General features: G+C 47.4%; 1 protein-coding gene across 17 annotated transcripts in view; it reads right to left on the bottom strand.

Annotated features, from left to right (window-relative positions):
* The window catches only part of GPATCH2L (G-patch domain containing 2 like), a 57,694-nt gene that overhangs the window by 21,596 nt on the left and 19,502 nt on the right, over positions 1–16,596 (bottom strand). For 7 of the 17 annotated variants that reach the window (XM_050955711.1, XM_050955710.1, XM_050955713.1 and 4 more), the window contains exons 9-10: positions 6,654–6,751; positions 5,948–5,991 (exon numbers count right to left, since the gene is read on the bottom strand). In XM_050955711.1, coding sequence (XP_050811668.1) covers positions 5,948–5,991; positions 6,654–6,751 — 142 coding nt within the window. Of the gene's footprint in view, positions 1–5,754; positions 5,810–5,947; positions 5,992–6,653; positions 6,765–16,596 lie in introns of those variants that run through there. The other 10 variants (XM_050955726.1, XM_050955725.1, XM_050955719.1 and 7 more) reach the window with 4 other exon arrangements.

Here is a 16,596-nt window from a genome sequence, read left to right as displayed (position 1 = left end):
GGCATCAGGAATGCGTCCAAGATCGATCCCGAGGAGAGACCTTGGAAGGAGCAGAACATCTGGCATTTTCTGCTCTCGCGGTGAGCGAACAGGTCTATGTGAGGAAAAATTTCCACTTCTGGAAAGCAGAACGCCTCACATGGGGCAGAGTGACCACTCGTAAGACAGGAAAGACCTGCTGAGTCAAAGCGCCAAGGCGTTCCGAACGCCTGGGAGAAAGGACGTCACCAGCTCCATCGAGTGGGCCATGCAAAAGTCCCAGAAATGGATGGCCTCCTGACAAAAGGGGGGGGAGGACCATGTCCCTCCCTGGTTATTTATGAAGCACATGGCCGTTGCGTTGGCTGTAAACACCGAGATACCACGGCCTCGCAGCTGCCGCTGGAACCCCTGGCACGCCAGGCGGACTACTCTCATTTTTGGGGCATTGATGTGGAATGCCAGCTCCCGAGAAGACCAAAGGCCTTAAGCTTGGAGGTGACCATGAGCACTCGAGCAGAGAGATGACGTGTCCGTCGTCAGGGACAGTGAGGGCTGGGGTGGATGGAACCGCATCCCTGCCCACACCAGGGAGGAGTCAGCCACCACTCTAGGGAGCCTAAGGTGCTCGAGGGAACGGTGACTACCATGACCATTGGTTCCCTGTCCGGGCGGTACGCCGAGGTGAGCCGGACTTGGAGAGGACGGAGGCGGAGCTTGGCGTGTTTGGTTACAAACTTGCAGGCAGCCATGGACCCAGGAGATGAGACAAGTGCGAGCCGAGGTCGTTGGGAAAGTCTGCAGACCTCGGATGATTGTTGCCATCGCCTAAAACCGCGGCTGTGGTAAGCAGGCTCCGGCTAGATCGGAGACCAGGATAGCCCCTAGGAAGTCCAACCTCTGCGTGGGAACCAGAGTCGATTGCTCTATAGTAATCATCAGGCCTAGACCTGTGAATAAGACCGTGACGATGACCACATGCTGAGTGGTTTGTGTCTCGGAGTCTCCTTGGATAAGCGAATCGTCCAGATATGGAAAACGCATATCCGACATCAGCGAAGGTAGGCGGCGACTATGGCCATACACTTGGAGAATACCCGTGGGGCTGCAGAAAGGCCAAACAGCAGGACCGTAAACCAGAAGTACTGACGGTTGGCTAGAAAGCGGAGGTATCTCCTGTGCGGAGAGAAGATGGCGATGTGAAAGTACGCGTCCTTCATATCGAGGGCGGCATAGCAGTCCCCAGGAGGCAAGGATGGGATAATGGTTCCCAGGGATACCATGCGGAACTCCAACCTTATCCTAAACTGGTTGAGACCGTGCAGGACTAGGAAGGTCTGAGGCCTCCGTTCGAGTGGGGGACTAGGGCATAACGGGAGTAAAACCCCTTGCCCCTTTCGTCCGTCGGCGTCTGCACCTCTTGTACGAGGAAATGCTCGTGAGAGGGGTCCCTGAAGGGGGACAGGGTTGGAACGAATTAGAGGTGGTATCCATGCTCCACCGTGCGCAGGACCCAGCGATCTGAAATTAATTGGGGCCACGCCAGGAGAAAGCGGAATTGGGATCCCGGCCTGTGACTGGTACACCACCCTCAGGCGCACCTTGGAAGGTTTGTCTTTGGTCCCAGTGGTAATTGCGAGGGACCTTGACCTTGGCTCTTTAGGGGTCCTGACGTTTGTCTGCGACCACCTTGGCCTCGCCTTTTGCCAAAGTCCTGTCTCTGGCTAGGCACAGAGTATGGCGGCTGGGGACAGAAAGGCCTGCGTTTGGTCGCTGGCATATGCATGCTGAGAGAGCGCATTAGGACCCTGTTGTCCATCAGGCTTCGCAGCCTGGGGCTGTCTTTGCCGCGAAGAGGCCTTTACCAACAAAGGTTAAGTCCTGAATGGCATACTGCAGCTCCGGCCGGAGGTTTGAAACCTGAAGCCATGAGATGCACCTCATGGCGACGCCAAAGGCCAGAGTCCTGGCTGCTGAGTCTGCTGCGTCCAACGAGGCCTGGAGGGACGCTCTGGGTACCTTTTTCGCCCATCCTCCAAGACGGCAGCGAACTCGTGGCGGGAGTTTTGAGGGAGAAACTCCATAAACTAAACTACCTTCACCCAGGTGCTATAATTGTAGCAGCTAAGCAAGGCTTGTTGCTTTGCTACCCAGAGCTGCAGGGCCTCTGCAGAGCACACCTGGCGGCCAAGTAGGTTCATTCGCCAAGCCTCCTTCGGTTTCGGAGCTGGCGCCCACTGGCCATGCCAATACCTCTCCTTAACAGACTGAAAGACTAGTGAGCAGAGAGGAGAGCGGACAGACGAGTAGTCGTACCCCTTAGAGGGCACCATACTGGGTCCTCTACCTCTGGGACCTCCTCCACCTCAGGTTGTCAGGGGGCGTATCAGAATCGTGGTCCTGAGCATAAGATCTGCGCATGTGGGATGACACGGATGCGTGTCTGGATGGCCATGGAGGTACTAAAAAAAGGCATGGGCAGAGTCTCTGATTCTATCTGACCTTGCCCAACTCGGCACCGGGGACCGGCACCGGGGACCGGCACTGGTACCTGGAACGAGATCCAGACCTGCAACCAGAACAGTGCCGGGAGGTCGACCGAGATCTCGAGACTCAGGGAGAGGCTACGGGAGTCACGGTACCGGGAGTCGGAACGGTGCCGATAGTAGCGGGTCAGCGAACGGGATACCGACCGGTGCGGCGAGTGCGACCAGTACCGATGAGGAAAACAGCACCGGGACTGCAAGTGGTGTCGGGCGTGCCGACAGGACCTGGAGCGTCTGCGGGACCGTGATCATGAACGGTGCCGCTCTGCTGTGCTGACAGAGGACGGTCATATGAAGAGACTGTATTACCCGCACCGGCGGTGCCGGGGTCAGGCAGCATCGACTCTGTCATGGCAATGAGATCCCTCGCCATTGGTAATGTCTCCGGTGTGGAGGGAACAGCAGGCTCAACCACAGTGCATACTGGGGAGCTGTCAGGCACCGGATTCGACGGCCCTCGTGGGACCGAGATCGACGGTACCGAGGTCGTCAGAGCCTCGGTAGGTGTCGGTGCCGGGCGATCCGACTTAGACAAGCTCTCTGGCTGCGGTGCAGTTGGCACGGAAGCAGCAGGAGCAGGGGGCTCAACCACGGCGCGTGCCAGGGAGCTGTCAGGCACCGGATTCGACGGCCCTTGTGGGACCGGGATCGACGGTGCCGATGTCATCAGTGCCTCTGCAGGTGTCGGTGCCGGGCGATCCGACTTAGACGAGCTCTCTGGCTGCGATGCGGGTGGCACGGAAGCAGCACGAGCAGGGGGCTCAACCACAGTGCGTGCCGGGGAGCCGTCAGGCACCAGCGGGAATTGTAGGCTCTCTCAACCTCGGAGGAAGGGAGCGGTGCCAAGTCGACTTTGGTGCCGGCGACGGCTGGTGCCGAAAGGCCTTGGTAGTACCAGCGGGGTCCGGTGCCGAGGAGGCGCTTCTGCCAGCCGCTTGATCATCGCTCGGTGCCAAAGGTGGAGGGGTAAGTGAAAGTCCCGCTCCTTCTTGTTCTCGGCTTAAAAGCCTTGCAAATGGGGCACTTAGCTGTCAAGTGTGATTCCCTGAGGCACTTCAAACAGGAGTCGTGTGGATCTCCCGTCGGCATCGGCTTCTGGCATGCCGAGCCCATTTTAAAACCCGGTGAGCCGTGCATGGGCTCCGGCACCGGGTGCAGGGAAGGGGCTACTTCCTGAACCCCGCTAACTATTACTAAACTAACTATGTTAGCAAAGAAAAAAACGTATAACTATACAAATATATATATAAAAGGATTATAACATAACTATATACGAGAACTACGAGTAGCTAGGGAAGTGGAGGTCAGCTAAGCCGCGCTCCACTGTTCCAACGACCGACACGGGCAGTAAGAAGGAACTGAGGAGCGGGTGGGCCAGCAGGGGTATATATCGAGCACCATGACGGCGCCACTCTAGGGGGCGACCTGCCGGCCCACTGAGTTGCTAGGGTAAAAGTTTTCCGACAAATGTGCACACACGGTGCACACACCTAACTGGAATGGATATGAGCAATCACTCGAAGAAGAACAAGTGTTATCAGACACTATTTACTGGGGATCAAGGGCATAATTAACTTAGCTAGCCTGTTAGGTTACCAAATAAATGGAGTCCCAGGTCTCTCCTTTCATTCCTGACACTGGAAAGGAGTGAGTGTGCGCATCTCACACAGCCTTTAACAACATCTGCTGAATTCAGTCAAATTCAACTTAAAACTCTGTGTGGATGGGGGAGGGTGTGACTGGGGAAGATTTGTAGCTGCATGTTTAAGAAAGAAGCTAAATTCATCACAATGACAAGGGAGAGATTTGAGCTATTTATTCTTTTAGGAAAATCCTATAAAGAATGACACGAGGAAGCCTCTATCTGCAGTCTTGTTCATCACGCTGGTGAGGAGTCCGATAACAGATGTATGCAGAAGCGTGATTTAGTGCCAGGAGCTGGCCCCTGATGTGTATTAATACAGCTGCAAAGCGGAACAAGCCCCTCTTCATCACTCATCTCTATAAAAGACGTGGAATTTGAGATGGCCCGATGTTAGGCAGAGCAAGCCCATTTGTTCTGCTGACTGATGGAGCCAGCTTAGGCTGTGTCCTTCACCTCCATGGGGCACTCAGGTTGCAAAAAAAGGAGCTCAATGAAGCAGGACCTGGTCAACAAGTGAGACGAGAGTAGCTGGATTCAGCCAAAGAGCTATTTAAAGCAGAAGTCTGGCACTGTACATGTGCCTGTTGCCTACTCTCATTTATGGGTCTCAGTTCTAATTCACCTCAGAACTTTATAGTTCATTGAAGGAATAGGGTTCCTCAAAGAGACATCTGTAGTGAGAGAAAGTGAGGCTGCCAAACTAACCCAAGGAAGGGGAAACCCTGGTTAATAACATGATAGTAACTAGTGAGAGTGCACGAGAGAGGGAGGAAGTCTGATTATCTTTGTGTTATCTTATAAACACAAGGCTGGATTAAATTGTTTAAGTGTTTTGGGATCTATTTTGATGAAAGCAGCCATAGAAATGGAAGATCAGTCTATAGAAACAGAGCAGTAGTACACCACAAAAGTTACATTCTGGCAGGAAGAACCATGGAAAGCAGCAGAAGCATAAAACATAATGATAGGACAATAATTCCCATCAAGAACTCTATATACCCCAAGAATGATCATAATTAGCTATTCAGATACATTTCTATACATCCTTCCACACTAGGAATCTGATTATCCTGTAATAACATTCAAGGCCACCAATGGACCTGCTAAATCCAAGAATATCAGCAAACAGACTTTTGCCAGCAAGAAGCAAACTGACACTCTTCATTTGCCTGCCAGTCACACTTTTTCTGTCCCTGTGAAACAAGCACAGAGATCCCTCTGGATACACACTGACTAGACATATAACCTGAACTGTATTTACTGCATGATTTCCTTCCAGCTCCGTTATTCTTAATCTCCCATAACCCTCCAGAAAAGGCACTGACATGATTCCACCCACCCATTGGTGGTTCCTCTGGTCTTTTCCGGTTGTTTCCTGGATCTGACCTGGATCTTTGCTCTTGGCAACCCACCTTCTTGCTGCTGATTCATGACACAAAAATTTAGTCACAAGCTACCAGAGGAACATGAGTCAGATAGAAATTGCATGTTGGGATTAAAAAGTTTCCAGGAGTGAACTCACTTTAGGCAGGTATCTCCCCACTCTCCTAAAAACCAATTTGATCCTCAGATTTATACCCATTTCACACCTGAGTCACCTTCAAAACCCTAAAAAAGTCACCTCTGAGGTATAATCCACCTGGGAAAAAAGCCAGAATTCTAGATGTTACACTCCTGGAGCAAGAAGGGGAACAGGGGCCATTACCACTTGCAGTGGTAAATGGCTATAGGTGGAGTTGGCATTACCAGTATGGATATTGAGAGGTGAGCCACTAACCTTAGCAAGAATTAGGCTCTTACGGCAAAGGGTCCAGAGATCTCCTTAAGAGAGGGAAGCAAAACACAAGTTCATACCAGGCATCGTGAAAGAGATCTGGGAAGTACAGGGGCTCATCTCCTCATCACTATGGGGTTGCATGGCTTAATTTTAGAACTGTGGAAATAATGGCTTATGCAGCAGCAGCACTGAATACTGACACTGCAGGTCCTTGCAATGTGAATGATACTAACTCATAATGGGTGCACCTTCATATACTCATTCATTAGGCCACTCTTTGTTGCTGTGCAAAATGCAAGCCACTTACAGCCATAACTCACTATCACCTCACTTGTGTTTCATTTAACTTTAATCCTCAATATTCCTGCAAATATTGTGCTATTTTCAGACAGTCTTCCCCCTCTTTCCAACTTGGGAATTCCTACCTTAGACCTCCACACCAAGATTTTCAAGTGACTAGTGATTTTTGGGTGCCCAACTTAAAATACCTTCAAAAGGCATGGTATTCAGAGGGTGAATGCTTCAGACTTTCTGAAAAAATCAAGGCCCTTTAAGGCATCACAAGTTGGGGATCCAAAAACCAAAGCACCAAATATCACTAGCCACTTTTGAAACTATTGGTCCCAGTGTTTTGCCTATGCCAGAATGTCCCCTCAGGACAAGTGACAGTGCACAGACCAGGGTTGCTAGGGTTAAATCAAGTTACCTGAAGTAGGGCTGGAAAGAGAGGCTGCAGCTGCTGCTGGCTTTCGTTTCCTCTTGATATCCCTTGAGCAGGGTGGTCCCAGGTGTATATTTGTCTGTCTGGGGAGGAAAACTGAAATATTAAAAAGATTGTCCTGATATCACTTTATCAGGAAGAGAGACTGACCACTAAGCCTTAACACTACCTGGCTAGCTTCTATCCACCTGCTTGCTGCCTGGGTAAAGACACAGCCTCTAGAAGCAGCAGCAACTCATTCACATCCCTCACTGCCTCCATAGCCTATGGTCAAAACTTTGTTTCATCCTCAAGCTCAGGGACCAGATCCAAGATATGAGCTGGGGCAGCAGATTAATTTTCCCAAAATGTAGGCTGATCTTCAAAGGCTCTGAGATAGTTAATAAAATCATTGCACAGGCAGGGATGGGACTGAACAGGTACTTAGTGGATGCAGTATCAGCATTTCTGTGGGGCCCTATCACTTTCTGCAGAATGTAAACTTTCATTAAAAAGTAAGGCAACTTTTCTTGCCCCTATGGTTATGAAAATAGCTCTGCACTCACATCACATTTAGAATGTTATTATCTTGGGGTGTGCCTGGACTACACATTTTTTCATCTTTTTTTGGCACAAATACATAAGTGCTTAAGCTGGTGCAGCTGTAAATCAGGTTCCTGTGTTTTCAACACTGTATTATGCAATTGTGCTGAAAACACCAGAGCTTGGTCCATGTTAGCACATACATCATTTTGTAATGCAGCCTTACTGAGCCAATGCATAGGCTGAAATAGTTTAAAAGCCTGAACTGCCCATTCATATAAGCTTATGTGAACTCTGAAGCCTAATGATAACAGTTTCTATGGCACCAATTTGACTGTTTATCACTTTAGAAAAAACATTCTATTATTATGGATCACAGTGGACCTGGGATTGTGGATGAAGTTTGAACAGAGTACTGTCATCTAATCCCTCCCACCAACACTGACCTCTGCTCATAAGAAGAAATATCAAGAAGTTTAATTCAGAAAATACATTCTCAGCAGTAGTTTGAGGAGACCCACCCAAACAATCCAGAATGAATAAGGAAGAATAACTTAACAGTGAAATTGAGTTCAAGTTCCTGCTCTGCCACAGACTTCCTGTGTCACTTAGGGCTTGTCTACACTGCCCCACAGTTCAGACTACAGGGGTGTGAATAGCAGTGCTGTAACTCCCCCAATTGGGTGCTGCGAGTGTAAACTAAAAGGTTCCTCACTGACAATAATGTAGAGCAGGGTTTCTCAACCCACAGGTCAGGTCCCAAAATTGAATTGCCAGAATGCTTCAAAGGGTTGCGTGGCAGCTCCTGTCCCACAGGGCTGGCTAGGCTCACATCTCTGTTCCAGACACTGCAACCTCTGGGTCCCAGCACCACTCAGGTTTGGCCCAGCCATCATGACGACAGGAGTGCAGATAGGCCAAATTTGAGTGAGGTCACAACTCCACTCACACAAATTTGGACCAGGTAGGTGGGCAGGGCCAAACCTAAGCGGTGCTGCAAACCCAGGGTTGCAATGCCCAGAGCAGAGAGCCAGCCCCAGCTAGCTCCACAGTACAGGAGCTGCAGGAACCGCCACTGTGGGGTGAGTACAGGGCAGGACCCAACCGAAACTACCTCAGGGCCTCCATGCCCAGACTATTCACTGGGTCCTGACAGGACATAAACATTTATAAATGGGTCCTGAGCCCAAAAAGGTTGAGAACCACTGAGGTAGAAGATTATGTTAATGTGAACTAGCAACCTTTTAGTTTGCAGCCGTAGTGTGCACACAGGCAAGCTGTAGCACAGCACTTAGGTGAGCACTCAGGGGCAGCGGGTGAAGCTGCCCCTTGAGGAGGCTAGCCCCCTGCCACACTTCTTCTGTCCAAGGCCATGCCCCTGCTTCCTGCTCTCAGGATCCCAGGACCCCAGATGCAGGAGGGAAGTCGGGGCAGGCAGCGGCTGAGACTTTGGTCAGGGCCACGGGGGGCGAGAGGGAGGAAGAAGGGAGAAGCCTGTAAGCACCAATCTCAGAGCCCCTCCCATGTTCCACCCCTTCCGCCTGCTGCCCCACCCATGGCCCCACCCCATTCCCTTTCCCTGAAGCCCCACCCCCGTTCTGATCTCAGCCCCACCCTGTTCTGCCCCTTCCATCTCTACCCCCAAAGTGCTCTCACTATGGCCTCAAGACCCGAAAAGCGGCTGGGAGCGAGAGCTCTACCAGTGGCGGGAGGAGATTTTTCAAGGGGTCCCAAATTGGTTGGGCTGCCTGGGCATGGGCCCCGTGGGGTAATCTGCCCCTGCCACTACCCCGCCACCGGCACAAGGTTTGGGGAGGCTTAGCCTCCACTAGTCTCCTGTCAGGGTGCCCTCCCCACTCTGAAATCTGGGGTTCAGACGTGGGGACCCGCATTGAAAGCCCCCCTAAGCTTATTTCTACCAGCTTAGGTTAAAAACTTCCTTGAGGCACAAATCCTTTCCTTGTCTTTAGACAGTACTGCTGCCATCACCAAGTGATTTAGACAAAGATTCAAGAAAAGGACCACTTGCAGTTCCTATTTCCCCAAAATATCCCCAGCCACTTCACTCTCGTTCCTGGGAAGACTTGAGAATAGTATATCAACCAATTGCCTTTAATAAAAATACAGACCAGGCCCTTTATTTTTAGGACACTAAAATCGATCAGGTCCTTAAAAGAAGAACTTTATTATAAAGAAAAAAGTAAAAGAAGCACCTCCGTAAAATCAGGATGGAAGGTAATTTTACAGGGTGATAAAAGGATTTAAAACACAGAGGATTCCCTTCTAAGCTCAACTTCAAAGTTACAAAAACAGGAATAAACTTCCCTCTTAGCACAGGGAAAATTTACAAGCTAAAACAAAATATAATCTAATGCATTTCCTTGCTTTTACTTACAATTCCTGTAATTTTAGATGTATCATTTTAAGGTATCTTTTCAAGAGATGGGTTATCTGCTTGGTCTCTCTCTCTCTCTCTCTATCCAGCGGGAACAAACAAAAAGAGGACACCCCCCCACCCAATTTGAAAGTATCTTCTTTTCCCATTGGTCCTTCTGGTCAGGCCAACTCGGTTAATTGAACTGATTAACCCCTTACAAGTTAAATGATTTTGTACCTCTGTCTGTACCTCTGACTAGGAGTGATTTTATGTTACTGCATGCATAAAGGTTGTTACCCTTCCCTTTATATTTATGACACCTCCATACGTGCCAGCTTGTGCACATTGCTATCCACAGCCCCATAACCCAAACTGTGGGGCAGTGCAGACAGCCTAAATCTTTCTCTGCCTTTGCTCCCTGTCTGTAAAACAGGAATAACAGCACTTCCTATCTCTCAGAGGTGTGGAGAAAAATTACATTAAAGATTGTGAGGCATTCAAATACTACAGTAATGGAAGCCCTGTAAGTACCTAAGATATAATGAAAGCTTCCATTTCTTTCAGATCCTCATGCTTTTACAGCTGGTATTTCTATAATTATTTTTTCTAGTGATTTAATAACTATGCTTTTCATCCTTAGGGTCATGGGTTCCAGTCTCTTGTAGGTCATCAGGGAAATGAGGTTCGTGCTTTCATATTTCCAACTGAGTGTTTGTTCATTTAGAAATATGTTTGCTCATAAGGTGTTCACACAGTTTGTGAATGTGAGCTCATAGGAATCCAGGACTGGATGCTGCAATTCAACTCTCAACAGCATCAGCACAACAGTGTGGGAAGCCCTGAGAATAAGGCTAACCAGGGTGTGATACTAACTGTGGAAGCAACCCTGGCTCCAGCCAGTTAGAAGTCTCAAATTCATGAACACTGAAGAATAAAAATGCACCACAGAACAAAATCTTGCATTCTGTACCATCAATTAAAGTTTAAGAGCCGCAAGGAGTCATTATGTGCAACATGAAATCAGTCAGTTATTAAGGAGATATTAAGAAATCATACCAATGGGATGATTTTATTTTAAGCCTGGAAGTCAGCTTCCACTAGAGGCCAAATTTTCAAATGCCCTTCATTTTACAGGTGCAAATTAGGCTCAAGAATTTGCATGAGTATGTGTAGGAAATAGCAGCTTACTGAAAATCTGGACCTATGGGACAGGTCTCAGAAATGCTCACACTATTAGTGTGCATGCAAATAAGGTATTTGTGCACACGGAGGCCAGCTGGACACCTATGTGACCCCTACTCACTCAAAAACCTGATTTGCACACATTCACGATGGCACACAAAATTTGACAACTGTGGTATGCATTTCCGAACATCTGAACCTGAACAGCTAGAAGAGACTAAAACAAACAATTGTAGTCTAAGATTTTTATTTTGCACTTTTCTGACGCAGGGCCTGATTACAAGATGATTATATAAACAAGTTAGATGACCATATAAAATAAAATAACTCTTCTATAGCACTTTTCAACTTTATAACTCTATACAAACACTAACCAGTTAATTCCCATGACACTCCTGGCATTATATTCCCATTGAGGCAAAGATGTGACGTGATTTGCCACAGGCCACTGAAGGAAGCTATGGCTAGGATTAGAATTCAGGAGCTCTGAGCTCTATGCTCAAACCCCAACCACTTCTTATTACAACTAAAAAGAAATAGATTTTTTTAAATGGTTAGTTATTAAAGCTTCAGAATTCTTTACTATACTGAAAACAAAAGGCGGAACAGCTTCCTAGTCTGATGTGGGTACCAACCATGCTGCATTCAGCAGCCCTGCTACCACTACAAAGGCTCAGGGGTCATAAAGCATAATATGTATTTCATTCAGATTTATCCCTTATTGATCACCCACACTCCAGTTAATCAGGAGCCTACTGACTGCTCACTAGCTTTGATCAACCTGGTGGTAAAAGTGTCAATTTCAAGTGCTCAGAGCACTTTAGGGCACTGTAAATCTGCATACAGCAGTATATGTTGGGGGGCGGGAGGGGAAAGAGATGTGCCCTGTTAAAGTGCATTAGGATGACAGAGAAAGTCCAGGCATACGGAGTATATCTTATCAAGGATGTGGCACTGCTCTGTATTAACCTACAAATTTAATATATTTCATATGATTCTCTGGTTGTTGTAAGGAAAGGCATAGGGTAGCTATATTGGGTTATTTGGAACTGCATGCATAGCCAAAGCAAACAGGAAGGCCAGTCAATTGGTACAGATAAGTCATCTTCTGACAAACAGCAAGAGACCAGGTTGAGCCATTAACTGTAAAAATTCTACATAGAGGCTGTGACGAAGTGGGAATTTTTTGTAATGTTTGTATGAAGCCTATGTACAGCTCAGTTTCCCCTATATACTGCATTGTTACCTAGTGGGAGGACGTCTGTGTGCTCTTGGGCCAGGCTAAGACACCAGTATGAATGGTGCCTAGCTGTCTGGGACTAAGTGGGTCATTGGAAAGGTACTGACTGAGGCCAGCCCCCACATCATGAAGACAATGGCAAAAAACCTTGCAACCAACTATCATAGATTGCCCCAGCTCCCAGGAGGGAGGCTAAACAGCATTTCCCCAGCTGGAGAACAAAGGACTCGGGGTATGGGATATGAGGTGAAAGTGAAGATTGGGCCGCGTGAAGTAGTCGGGCACACACTGGGGAATCTGATGAAGGAGGGACAGACCGAGCTTGAACAATGGGGCTCACTACAGCTTGGCTGGGTGCTGGGTTCTGGCTACCCAGAATGGACTATGCTTTAACTTTCATTTCTCTATGATAACCAAGGACCTCCTAAGCTGTGTTCCAGTTTACTAATAAGTCTGACTGACAACGCTGGCTGATTGTCTATGGATGCTTGCAGGAGTGCATTGCTCCTTAAGAATGTAAAAATCTCTCTTGCTGTCTGTCTTAGTGGGACTCGCTGAATGGTGCTCACAGTGTGAAGCAGAAGTGCTGAAGGCCAAGAGGTCCAGCCTAAGGAGGCAGTGAAGCTGCGTGGCTTACCCTGGAGGAAGAGTGGGACTCCTAGGGTGTCTGGCACACTGAAGGGGTCCTCCCAGACTGCTCCAAAGCTGGGTCCATAGCATAGGCTCCAGACAGGAGTTACACAATATCAAAAGGACACTAACCAGTTACAAAGTAGCTCAGAGAAGGGCTGGGGTGGTGAGTTGACAGATGCTGCTCATGGGGAGCAGACAGAGGCAGGTCCTGTGGGAGGATCTGAATGAGTTGGGCCTAAACTCAGGTAAGCTAGAAAGGGGTATAGATTGGTTTTGTTTTAAAATCATCTCATAGCATGCTGCAATATTGTGTTCTGTAGAAAGTTATCTGGTCATTATGCATTATCTACTGGACAGAGCCCTAAAGGACAGCCTTGCCAGGGTCCAATCACAGTAGGGACTGCTGAGTAATCACAGGAGGTACACTGAGGGCTGTAACCCAGGGACCCTATCTAAGAGAGGAAGAACTGGGAGATTCTGCCCTGAGAAAAGTGTAAGCTTGAAAGTTTCTCTCTCACCAACAGAAATTGGTCCAGTACAAGATATTACCTCACCAACCTTGTCTCTCTAAAAATGTAGCAACTCCTCTGTCAGCCCCTCATCACTAACAGCGAATGAATGAGAAACTATGGGGGTACAGAAGAATATATTTCTGTGTGAAAAAAATCTATGGTTATCCACAGACAGTGGTATTTTTACCACAAGATTAGGGAGTTCTCTTGAGCATCTGGATTCCCACCCATCCTGTTCTTAATGTATTAAGCTAGGATATACAAAGCATAAAGCTGAGTCTGCAGATAGGGAAGAACCTTTGATGGACAGCAGGTTGGGTTTTGCTGTTGTGCCTACCGTGCGCCAGAAGAGTTTACACTATGGCTTCCTTTTGCACCACCACATGCTTAGCCAAAGAGATGCATTTTTATTTTAGGTTATTTTTTATTTTTTTTCATAAATGGTGTGACTGACAGCCTGGGATCCTGAAATCCACCGTTTTATCCCAAGATCAGTACAGCACAACAGAAGCTCCTCCTCCCCATCAAGATATAGCAAGCCTGAACTGGAGAAATCATCACTAGGATGAAGAGAAGAGTTCAGTCCTTTGCTTCTCTAGGAAGGGAATCAATGAGCACCAATTACAATGGTAGTTTGTGTGATGTGGATACCTGTCTACAAGGAACTAGACTGAGAAACACCATGTTCATTTCACTTAGTCACTAAAACTAAGCCTGGTTTATAAACCGACATCCAATTTTCCAAGACATTGGCTCAGAAGCAACACAACTGCAGAAAACAAGATGGAATCACAGGCTTTTCAGAGAACTCTCTATGCCAGATCGGCACACTTGATTAAAATATATATATTTACTCAAGAGGAAAAGCTCTTTAGAGCAATAGCTGCTGAAAGATTTCCACTGGCATACAAAAGGACCTCACCTGCGCTCTTTGTGATTATGATCCCCAATCTAAGACTTCCTTGGAAGCTGGATGCATGGAACATACAAGGTGAGAGTCATTCACTAAAATCCCACACTGCCCTATTTCTTTGCTGACATAATGCATGGCAACCTTATTCTAACCATATCCTTGGATGCAAAGCATTTGTATCATGCTAGTGAAAGTTACAGTGAGCATTAGGAGTTGCCATGAATCTAATGCCTTACAAACAAAGGCTACTATAGCCTCATGTTAACGTAAATGTTCAACAGACACAGCCTTCTAACAAGGCTATTGGTACTAAAGCAGCACACAGCCCAGCTGTTGCTGTTTGCTGGTGATGCAGCAAAACAGGCCAAATAAAAGGTGCCTTTTCTAAGCCCTGAGGTAAAACCTGAGGCTGTTTACAGTGGCTTCAAAGGTCAAAATTATTAGTGAGAGCAGAGTTCCTCCCCCTCTTTGAAACGATACAACCAGCTGGGCACCGAAGTCTAATCTGCACATCACATATGTGTAAATCACTACAAGGTGCTCATCCAATCAGCACACACAGCTCCTATGCATGCGAAGGTCTCTTGTTATCACATCACAGAGCACACATTTCCTCTGCACAGCAGCATTGCCTCTTCTACAACCCTGAGCCCCAGGGAGTCCTGAAGAAGCACATTTTTAGGGTCCAAAATCACCCTAAGATTGTTGACTTCTGAAAGCGTGTGAACTTCATGGGTCATTTACTGTACTCCTTCATGCAATGGCAGCACAATTACCCAAGAAAGGATTTGTGAAGATGTAGTAAACACCACTCTATATTGAGAACTGTGTGTGATGGCACACAAGTGAACTGCCTTCCTTCCAGGGTCCCAAGTAGAGATTCCAAACAGGGAAGAAGAAGGGATCCCTCTGCCTTGTTCTACCTTTCCAATATGGATTCAGGAACACAATTCAAAGGTCTCCCTAATTTAGGCTCCTTGCACTCCACCCTTATAGTCTAAACATCCTGTCTGCCTGGACACAGACCATTCCCTTTCTTCTGACCTCCAGAAAGGACAATAAATGGGTTTCCACCTCCAATCTCATTTTGGAGGATGACCAGCGAACAAGTGGAAATGGAGGCAATCTGTCTTCCCTCCACTCATAACTCAGACTCCAAGGTCCAGAGGAAAGACTGCTCTGAAATTCTTAGACTCTAGGGACAATCATGACACCAGACTAATAGGCCAAAACCAAACATGAAGCAGCTTCCCAATGATATAGCCATGGAACATTTTGTCTAATCAATGGTTCTGAGCCACTATAAACCTAGCTCATTTGCAGTACCCAAACAGGCTTGAGAAGCAAGTCAGCAGCTGCTCAGCACTACCACTCCATACAGTTTCTAGGTGCAGCAGAGAAAAACGGGTGGTGGTGGAAGGGATAGAGGGAATGAGAGGGAGAGTCTAATGCTTGGGCTTTCCATGCAAGCCTCTGCTCACTTGCCTCTAAAAGGCTGCATCGTCAAGTGGAAACCTTAACAGACAAGGCATGATTAGCAAACGCTTTTGTGCTCTTAAAGGAGAGTAATTATAGGCATGTGAAAAAAGGGAAGTGATACCCGAGGTACTCTTCCTTGCACACCTCCCAAGAGGCAGCAGGGCCATTAAAAATTCCACGATGAAGAGGAAAAACAGCCTGGGAACAGCCAGGAGGCAATACAGCAAATTAATACACCAGCTATCCCTGGGGAGAGCTGCAAGAAAGCAGAAAACTCTCCTCGTTTTGCAAAATAAAATTATACCACTAATGATAACAGAGTTACCACACACACACAAAACCGCTTCTAATGATGGGTGTGAAATCCCCAGTGCTGCCCAGACATTTTGAACAAAATCTCTCCTCATCGCAGACATAAAACAAGAAAGGAAATCTTGTATAGTACAATTTATACAGCCTTTCAACTGCATCTTCCCAAGGAACCCTCCATACAGAACCTTCTCCTTGACACTGAAAAGCCCTTCTTATATGCCCATAGCTCTGCACTCAGCATTTGGGACAGCAGCTATGTTTAGATGAAGCACTGAGCTCCAAAACACTCACTGCACTGCAAGACAAACTGCACGAAAAGCCACCAGAGGCAAAGAAAACATTTCCACGAGGGAAAAGAGAACAAACTCCACTTGATAACTGTGTTTCTCGCAGATACATCTGCAAAAGGCTTTCCAAAGGCAGCCAGCAATTGTAAAAAAGACAAGAAATTGAACAGAGGGAAGCAGTATGACTTGGCATAGTAAGCACCAAGCTGAAAGTGGGCATCCAGTACATTTCTACAAAACCGTCAGGACATGATAATGACTAACCAGACATCACATGATCTTTAACCTTTCCTCCTATGCCCTGTGTTTTCCCACTGCCATTTGACAAGTAGATAGATAGAAGCCGCCTCTGTAGGAAGATTATTTGGAGCTTACAAAAGTATAAAACAACAACATCAGCTGGTTCCAAACCTGGAACGCTGGGAGATTTTGATAATTAGAGCAGTGGATGAGTAGATTCACAGGACTATC

This window comes from Gopherus flavomarginatus, chromosome 5 (genome assembly GCF_025201925.1).
Source record: "Gopherus flavomarginatus isolate rGopFla2 chromosome 5, rGopFla2.mat.asm, whole genome shotgun sequence".
Taxonomy (NCBI): domain Eukaryota; kingdom Metazoa; phylum Chordata; order Testudines; family Testudinidae; genus Gopherus; species Gopherus flavomarginatus.
Note: the sequence above shows the minus strand (reverse complement) of the source record. Positions and strands in the feature narration are given on the sequence as shown.